The sequence below is a fragment of the Charadrius vociferus genome, unplaced genomic scaffold (assembly GCF_000708025.1).
Source record: "Charadrius vociferus isolate BGI_N301 unplaced genomic scaffold, ASM70802v2 scaffold332, whole genome shotgun sequence".
NCBI lineage: Eukaryota > Metazoa > Chordata > Aves > Charadriiformes > Charadriidae > Charadrius > Charadrius vociferus.
Genome location: NW_009647418.1, coordinates 2,805,522 through 2,814,900, shown reverse-complemented (window position 1 = coordinate 2,814,900; position 9,379 = coordinate 2,805,522). Strand labels below are relative to the sequence as shown.

Sequence of the window (9,379 nt, the reverse complement as noted above, 5' to 3'; positions counted from 1 at the left end):
CAGGAATGTGTGCATGAAGCTGGGCTAACGCGATGCTAGCTGCTCAAAAGGTGGCAAATGAAACACCTTAGAAGCCAAATTAATTAATGCAACAGGGAGCTGCAAACATTGCTGCTGCAGCAGCCACTCACCCAGCTGCAAGCCAACATGCAGACTCACGCCTGGGAAGAGACGTGGTGATGGCTGCCGTTTCCCCTCACCAGCCTATGTGGATGATGAAAACCGGGGACGTGCAACCATCAGGTTATTGCTAAAAATCTAACACCAGACTCCAGGTTAAGTTACACAAGTGCAAATTCGAGCAACTTCTCAACCCAGACCTAACAGAGCTGCTCCAGGAGCGATTCACCAGCAGGATCTCACCACCCTGCCGTGGGATACTAAGGGTGCCACAAAGGGGCAGCTTTAGTGGGGGAGGACTTGGAGTAAGGATTGTCGTTCAGTTAACTTCTCCCAGGGTTTTACTTGTGTTCCCAGCTCTTTATACCACCATCTCCTAACTGCCAACTTTCCCTCAACATGACTGTAATTGAGTCAGATGCTTCAGGAGATGCAGCAGTGACCCACGGGGCAGCCACGCTAACTGCAGGGCGTAGAGCCAGTACCTCTGGTGGGTCTTTTCACCAAAACCACACACACGCTTATACTCCAGACCACATCCATAACTAACCCACAGCTATCAAGAACATCCAACGCTTTGGACAAATTTCTTATGGACTTCTAGGAACTGCGCATCTTCTCCTCCCTCCTGAAACCTCAGGTGACCACATCTGCCCTTGGAAGCGACCAGGGAGGGGGATGGAGACAACAGACCCCACAGAGAGGCATCAGCATCTCGGATTTGCTGGGCTTCAGCACAAAGCGGAATCTGCTTTTGTGGCTTGTTTTTCTTTTAAGTACATTTGATGCTTTAAATAGTTTTTGCAGGTGGCACAGTACCTGGATCCATTGCTAATGAGAATGCTTTCCCGTATCGTCAGCGTGCAGTAATACCACACTAACAGAAAGTTAAACACTTCATCTGTCACCCTGTTAAAAAGAGAAACACACAATTAAAAAAAAAAATCCTGTAAATTATAAAGACATATTCCAAGAAAATCCCTATTTTTCCCCTCTCCCCTTGGGCAAATAAAAAGCTGCCGTGGACAAGAAGCCTCAGTCCTGAACATCTCTAATCCACAGGCAGAGCCTCCAGCATCGGCAGCACCGCCGGGCTCAGAGTCCTTTCCTCTGGGAAGTGCCCCGTGATATAACCCTGCAGATCCTGAGCCGATAAGCAGGTATGCAGAGATGACATTAATTCCTTCTGAAGGAGAGAAAGCACCATGGAAGCAGCAGATGATCCAATTTAGAGAGGCATTTCCAGGCTAATTCAATGAGGAGATTCCATGAGATCTATATAAATCCAATCAACTAAAAGAGCAGAAGAGCATTACACTCGGGGAGGGGGCTGGCTTGTTTTTCTTTTAAGTACATTTGATGCTTTAAATAGTTTTTGCAGGTGGCACAGTACCTGGATCCATTGCTAATGAGAATGCTTTCCCGTATCGTCAGCGTGCAGTAATACCACACTAACAGAAAGTTAAACACTTCATCTGTCACCCTGTTAAAAAGAGAAACACACAATTAAAAAAAAAAATCCTGTAAATTATAAAGACATATTCCAAGAAAATCCCTATTTTTCCCCTCTCCCCTTGGGCAAATAAAAAGCTGCCGTGGACAAGAAGCCTCAGTCCTGAACATCTCTAATCCACAGGCAGAGCCTCCAGCATCGGCAGCACCGCCGGGCTCAGAGTCCTTTCCTCTGGGAAGTGCCCCGTGATATAACCCTGCAGATCCTGAGCCGATAAGCAGGTATGCAGAGATGACATTAATTCCTTCTGAAGGAGAGAAAGCACCATGGAAGCAGCAGATGATCCAATTTAGAGAGGCATTTCCAGGCTAATTCAATGAGGAGATTCCATGAGATCTATATAAATCCAATCAACTAAAAGAGCAGAAGAGCATTAACACTCGGGGAGGGGGCAAAAAAAAAAGCCTTTATTTTGCCATTTGCAAACCTCCGAAGCCAAGGGGATTCAGGGCAGCCTCTGCATTCGGCAGCACTGCTCTGGTATGATCCCGCATTCACCCCAGACCCAGAGAGACCTCAGTGGAAGCGCCCAGCGCCAACACTTTCTGTTTTTTAAGCAAAACTGAATACTGGAAGCTCGTTGGTGCTCAGATACTTTATCATGACCTAGAGGTAACGTTTCAGGTCTGATCATTTCATGGAAATCCTCTCTTGTTGCATTTGCAACCCCAGAGCTGCAGCATGGTGCCGGTGCCTGCCTGGGACAACCCACCAGCAACACCAACTGCTCATGCTGAAGCACAGCATGATGGCAGAAAAACAATCGATCAGGAAACACAAGGTTGGACTTCTCTCAGTTACAAGAGACTTCAAAAAAAGTTAAACAAGGAAAAGCAAGTAGCTAAAATACAGATCCTGCCGGTGTTGAAGAAGAGGTGTAAAAGCTGTCGTGCTGTCCAACTACTCAAAGCCTAAACATGGCCGGAGCCCATCTCACCATCCTTAACAGAAGAGAAGGCAGTTCAAACCCAGCACACTTTTGTTCAAAATACCTGATTAAAAGTAAAAATGCAGGCTTACCTGTAGTGGAGAATAAACCTGCAGGTGACGGCCCCAAGTAACAAGATTATCGTCAGATAAAGTTTGAACTTCTCATATTCATCCTTATAGGCGAACCTGGAAGGGAACAGCCGCCGTTTATGGACACAAATGGGTGTTTTATCAGAGTGCGGTTTCACTTTTTTCAAACCAGATACAAATCCACATGTCAAGCCCAGAGACAGAGGTTTTGCTTGAAACACTTAGAAAACCTGCAGACAGCAGTGAAAGGCACTGTTCTGCCTGCCGGGTCCGTCTGCGCTGCACAACCGTTACACTGCAAGACAATGGCTTAAGTCCGTAAGAGCTGGTTTCTCAGTTGGCACAGTAAAATTAGAAAAAAAAAATAATCTCAATTTTCTGAAGCATTGTATGTCTAGAAGGCACAATACCACTTTTCACTGAAAAAAAAAAAAAAAAAGACCCAAACCCTTACAACTAAGGCAACAGGCTGGGCTGGGCTTAAAAGCAAGCGATGGACAGAATCCATGAGAGCTACAAGAAACCTCGTGTCACGGTCCAACTTGCCCACCCTCGACAGCTCATCTTTTATCAGATCTAAAAGAAACCCATTCCTGTCTCTGGACTTCAGTCCATATCCACAGACAGCCCCAGAGAAACCCAAATTCACAGGCACGGAAACACTCACTCACTTTGCTTGGTTACTCAGGAGAGTTACATTCACATTTCCCAGCACCAGATTCAAGTACAAGCTGGAAGACAAAAACCAAGAGCAGATGCAGGTAAGTTATTTTATTTGAATGCTGCAAGATGACCCAGATCAGAGCTGAAAATACCAGTATGTCTGCCCAAGCCACATTTGTTGTAGGTTTTCAATTAAGGCAAACTGGAGAGAGAGGCTGCAGAAGAGGATTTAAGCATGAAAAGATTGGTCAGCATTTCCAAGAAGTTAGAAAAAAGGTTTATTTTCCTGGTCCCTTTTCTGCACTACAGTCTAAGGGCAAGATATGTAGTGTGCACTGTCCAACACCAAAAGTAACAGGAAGAAACTGGAAGAAAATTTTCTGATAGGAACTTCTGAGGGGCTGACAACTGAATGAAATCTGTCCTAGTAACCCCACTTGAAGCGAAGTATAAATATTAATTCAGTTGAAAAGACTATTAAAAAAAAAAAAAAGAAAAAGAGAGAGAGAGAAAATTCTTGTGCTGATTTAGTCTTGTAAAAATTAGCACAGGAAAACATCAGTGTGAAACACTGAATTGCACAATCTCTCACCAATGCAGGGTTACTTTTATTTTAACAAGAAAACCTCCGCTGCCTACACTCAGTACATTTACAGGCACTTCCAGCTAATGAATTCTGTATACGACTGACACAGCAGCTCAGCAAGAGATTTATGACTAAGCCAGTTTTACATGTATTTCTTCAACATGCACATTATCCCTTCGGGAACAACACCGCTGTGAACACTTTAAAAAAAATCACCCTTCCTGGAGCGTGTGCCTCCCCGATGAAGCACGTACCCGTTCTTCTTCGGCAAGTAGGCTTCCATGTCGAAGAAGGCATTTTGCCTCTCCTTGATCTGGGTGCTGATCTCCTGAATGAGAGCAAACTCTTCAGGACTCGCTCTGGGTTTGCACCTGCAACAACACAGAAACAAGATCCGCCCGTTCATGCTTTTACCTCCTTTTTATTGAAAGGAAAATAGCGCTGTCACAAAATCCACGCTGTTAAAAAGCTCACCGCGTGAGCTGATGCCACTGCGCACTTTACTCCTACATTTCTGCAGCTCCATTTGGCTTACTGTGATTTTATTTCACTGCCTGCTTTATGCCGGTGTTATTTCAACTGGGTGGTTTATAAATCAGCTTCTCTTTTCATTTCAGCTGAATGACAGGATCCCGTACCTCATCCCTAGCCGGGCACTTAGAAAATATCGTGCTTTTTTGCAGGCAATCCTTCCACTTTGGGAACTTTGTGCGTGGTTTCAGGCACTGCCCTTGCAGAGGCCGCAGCTCTTCCCGCATGAAATATTTCAGGATGTAATAACACAACACACAGCTGATGATTTACTGACAAACTGCAGTTTTACCAATTAATGTAAAACAGAGAGCAGTGCACAGCGGTGTTAGCAACCCGTGGTGTCGGAGGTGGTGTATTCAGACCCGCACACAAGGAATTTAGCTCGTGGCTCCCAGCAATCAGCCAGAGAGACTTTCCTCCTGGAAATCCACCCTGGAGAGAGTTACACCTTCAGGTTCAAGGACTGATGCTGCTCTCCCAGCATGGCTTATGGAGCAAAGCTCTGCACACCTAGCAAAACACACAGACCAAAAGCTGTATGGTCCTGCAGCGTACAGCACGCGCTGCAAGGATGCAAACCCACACAGGCTCCCTCAAAGATCATCTTTATTTACAGGACACCATCTCTCATGGGGTTGTGAACGTTTTACCTGGCTGTGATAGATGGAGGCGACTCAAGAATAATACAGAGCAAATTTACCACCGCAACACAGATTGCATATTAAAATGCCAAAAATCCAAACATTTCAGCCCTTTGAGAAGGAGAAACATCCCATCCCTGCCTCCTCCACCCTCCAGGTCTCCCGTTACCGTTGCAGGCTGTGCTTCAGATCCCTTAGTGTCTTCTTCTGCCGGTGTATGGAGCTACTGCAGGCTGTCTGCAAGCTGGTGACTTCCTCCAGTTTCTGCCTGTAAACTTTGTGCGTTTCCTGCAGGAGAAGAGGAGAAGACTGGTAGGAAGAACCCGTCTAGATTACACATTGCTTTTGGTCCTCGCCTCTGAAGGAAGCGAGCAAAACCTTGGTTTTTTGGAAGCCAACAGGCACCCCTGCAAACAACCAAGGAGGAGGTGATGCCAAACCAGCACGGATCCAACACAGCTTAAACAGACATTAATGAAGTTCCTGCAAAACAAAGAGCATCCTCTGCACTTGTTGCGTTTCCTCTTTCTAATGAGCTTTCCCACTCAGGAGCTCCCTGTTCCCCATCCCACCCTGTAACGAAGCCCTAACCCTCTGTTTGATCCCAGTCTGTCCCAATTAAATGGGTGGCTAAAATAGCAGAGCAGGAACCCTGATTTCACAGACAGATTAAGTCGGGGCAGGGGGAAGAGAAGAAAGATGAGGAGCCAGAGGAAAAAAAAAAACAAACACAAAACCAGGCACAGACCCACATCTGGGGGTTTAGATGCCTCCTGGTCACCGCTGCCACCTCTACCCCCTGTATGTTCAAGCAACCTACGCGAGAACTTACCCATCCCCTCCCTGTAGCATCAGATGTTCTTCCAGAGGAACTTCTTAATCACAGCTCATTGATCCTCTGAAGCCCCCAATTAGTGTCTGACTGGCCATAATGAGGACGGCTAACCAACTGCAAGCCCACTGAGAGGTGCCTCTGCTCTCAGATCGCTCCCTCTGCTCGGGAATAAACGCGATTGGCTTTCCCACCCTTTGCAATGATTTCACCGCCCTCCCAAGTGCAGGGAGACCTCAGGAAGAGCTAACCAGACACCGTGCAATGCCCTCTGGGCAAATTTTAAGGTTTATAACAACTTGGAAAACAGAGTTTGTAGAGTTAGTGCCAAGAGAAGGCCTGGGTTAAATGGCTATTTGCACGGCTGCTTTATCTACTGGCACATCAACGACCACAGAAAATTACCACCGGTTTTCCCCTGAGCATAAACACGGTGCTAAAACCATACAAAACAAATCTTTGCTCTCCTCCTCATTAGTACCTGGCTGTTCGCTGTTCATTATTTACAGAAGCAATGCAAAACAAGCTCTGGTATCCGATTTAAAAACCTTAATGACCAAACTAACCATGCCCAGGCACCGCAGCTCTCATAATTTCAGGATTGGTTTGGCTTTGCTTAGCACGGGCAGGACTTCGGGGCTCCCGGGATTGCACAGTAACTCATTCTGCTTCTCTAGATGTCATGCAACAGTGTCTTTTAAAAGGCTGGTTCAAAGGGTGTAAGAAGCTCTTTGCCAAAGAAATGTTCAAGTATTTATTGGAAACACAAACAAGCAGAGTTAAGAGCTGGTAAGTTCTACCACTAGCCAAAAACATCGGGGTAATGATTTCAAAATGACACTGGTATTTAGAGGAACATAACATTTGCTAGTAGTGAAGTTATTTATTCATCAAGAGAGGCGACTCCTTACAAAGGCGACCCGCTGGCAGCGCAGGGAGCTCAGCGCTGCCTTTACATTAACACATAGAACCCACAGGCCAAATACCTGCCCGGAGGGTCAGGTCTGGCCTGCAGCTCTCTCTCCCAGTAGGAAACAACACGTGCTGAAAAAACAAAGGACCCATGCCCCAGGGAGAGGAGTATTTTTGCCCTGCGTTGAAGAGCTCCCGGGCCTGAGAGTTGTCTCTGCATCCAAGTTTACAAGTTTTACAGTGCCGGGGCGGCAACTGCCCAGTTTGCAAGTGGAAATTGCACTGCCCAGTTTGCCCGCGGACGAAGGGCAGGTAACAGTTCAGCACGGCAGCCCCACGCTGCAACTGCTCGATGCTTTCTGTAGGTACCCTGAGGTCTATTTTCCATTGGACTCGCAACAGCCCTTCTCTTGGACAGCACTTATTCACTTGCAGGACTCAAACCACATTCACGGGGAGCCCTCGCAGGGCTTTTTCCTAATCAAAATCTGGTTTACATGTTCATACACAGGGTTTAAACTAACAAGCTGTTGCAGGGCAACTTGTATTTTCCCATGTTCCCGCCCCAAAACAGCAATGCGCCGCAGCTCCAAGCTCCTTCTCAGGCTGCTGCTCCGGAGACGAGTCCCTGCCCTGGCAACCCAAACCATAAAAACCCACAGATGTGGCTGGCTAGAAGCATTTTGCAAACCTGGATGTCTCCCAACCCCATCTCACGGCAGGTCCCCGCTGCCCAGAGGGGTTGCTCAGTGCTGCTGCGTGGCAGCATCAGCCCCTTCAAAGCCCCTCAAGTCGGAGCTCCCCAAACACAAGCAGAGCCCTGAGTGCCCCGTGCCAGGCACTGGCACATCAGGGGCAGGAGCTACAACCACAGTCCAAGGTCATCCTGTGCGGGAAAAGGAAGACACAGCCCCTGACAAAGAACTTATAATACAATTATAAAATATGAGATGGGGCAGGAGTGCATTGAAACAGAGATTGTTTTCCCCCACCACTCTCAAAACACAATAAAATCTGCGTCCCATCAATTTTTTTTCCCCACTGGCACTGCGCAAGAGACCCTTTTAGGGGAGGTGACCAAAGTACCTTGGAAAACGCCAACCATGAGCTCCTTCCACACACAAGCAGCACCTCCTGTGTGGCCCAAGACCAGCATTTCCAGCCTGAGACGAGAGCCAGGCCAGCCAAAAAGGGCGCTGAAGGGGGTGATGCAGATGCAGAGGGGGTCAGGCTGCTGCTGGGAAAACCAGGCTCCTCAAGAGCAGGAGATGCTGTGAGTGTGTCCAAAAAGCCATGTGCATGGGCAAGCACGAGTGGACACCCACATCGAAGTACTTTCTTATTAAAGAGTTGGGATTTGTATCCCAACACATCACAGTTTGATTTGAATCCAGTTGGGAAGGACCGAGACTTCCTCCAAAGCATCTCATGGAGCTGGACCAGAGTCACATCCTCCGGACAGCGCCACGTTCCCCTCTTCTGCAACGCCACCTCCAGATTATGACCCCTGAAGCTCTCAGATAATGGATGTTACCCCAACTTTTCACCTCTACCATACTCAACCCTGGGGAATTAGACCTTGTGCCACCAGCAGCTGTGATCCACCAAGAAGCATTTCTCCTTTCCTTTCACAGGTGGGGAAACCGAGGCAGGGAGAAGTCATTGACAATTTGCTGAGGTTTGGGTCAGACACGAGCAGCGCGCTCTGCCAGAAAGCCGGTCGCTGAACACAGGATTTACTGCAAACACACAATCAACAGAACGACACCAGCCGGCGATCCCCCCCCCAACGCCCAACCACCACCTTTCCTTCTGTTAACAAGCGTACAACCTGAACTGACTTTTAATGAAGACAACGAGCTAAATCTGGAAAACGCCTTTTTTTTTTTTTTTGGTGGCGCACGTTCTGTTTAACAGCCTAAAAGAGGCTAACAGCCAGGCAGAGCGAGAACAGCCGGTCGTGTTTTAAAACTAGCTTAAAGATTTAAAGCACGTGTACAGGCGCAGCGTTGATGACATTCGGGGAAGGGAACGTTTCTGGAGGTAAAAGCATTTTGCAGAAACAGCTCTCAGCCCCTGCTCCGAGGTCTTTCTGTCCCTCAACGCACTTTTGCGAGGTGGAAAACCCATCGTATCCCACCGGAGGGAATTAAAGTCGGGCCAGGCGATGCTCGTGGCACAGGCATCACCCGCATCGCTCTTCGTGCCGTGCGACGGGGTGCACGAAAACGCGGGGTCCCCCTTCTCCACCCTGGCTCCGGCAGTGGGAACCGCATCCCTTCAGGCTCCTCACCAGACGCACCCGGGGCACGGCCGTGGTTCGGGTCTGGGGTGTCCCGTCGCGCCTGCCGGGGGTCCCCGGGGCACAGGGCTGTTTCGGGGGGGGCTGCGGGAGGCCGCGCACCCCCGGGGCCTGCGGGCACGGCGACGCGCACGGCCGCAGCGAGGAGGGGGGAGCACCTTCCCGCACCCCCCGGGATGCTCCTCGCCGAGGCCGCCCCGAGCCCTCCCGGGGAAAGGGCGAGCGGAGGGGACCCCCCCGGGGGGGGCGCACCCCG

The 9,379-nt window shown here is 48.7% G+C and overlaps 1 protein-coding gene across 1 annotated transcript in view; it reads right to left on the bottom strand.

The window, feature by feature from the left end:
- The window catches only part of TMEM120B (transmembrane protein 120B), a 22,691-nt gene that overhangs the window by 4,820 nt on the left and 8,492 nt on the right, over positions 1-9,379 (bottom strand). Inside the window, exons 2-6 of the mRNA XM_009880343.1 lie at positions 5,247-5,365; positions 4,157-4,273; positions 3,325-3,384; positions 2,654-2,749; positions 1,514-1,603 (exon numbers count right to left, since the gene is read on the bottom strand). Coding sequence (XP_009878645.1) covers positions 1,514-1,603; positions 2,654-2,749; positions 3,325-3,384; positions 4,157-4,273; positions 5,247-5,365 — 482 coding nt within the window. The remainder of the gene's footprint in view (positions 1-1,513; positions 1,604-2,653; positions 2,750-3,324; positions 3,385-4,156; positions 4,274-5,246; positions 5,366-9,379) is intronic.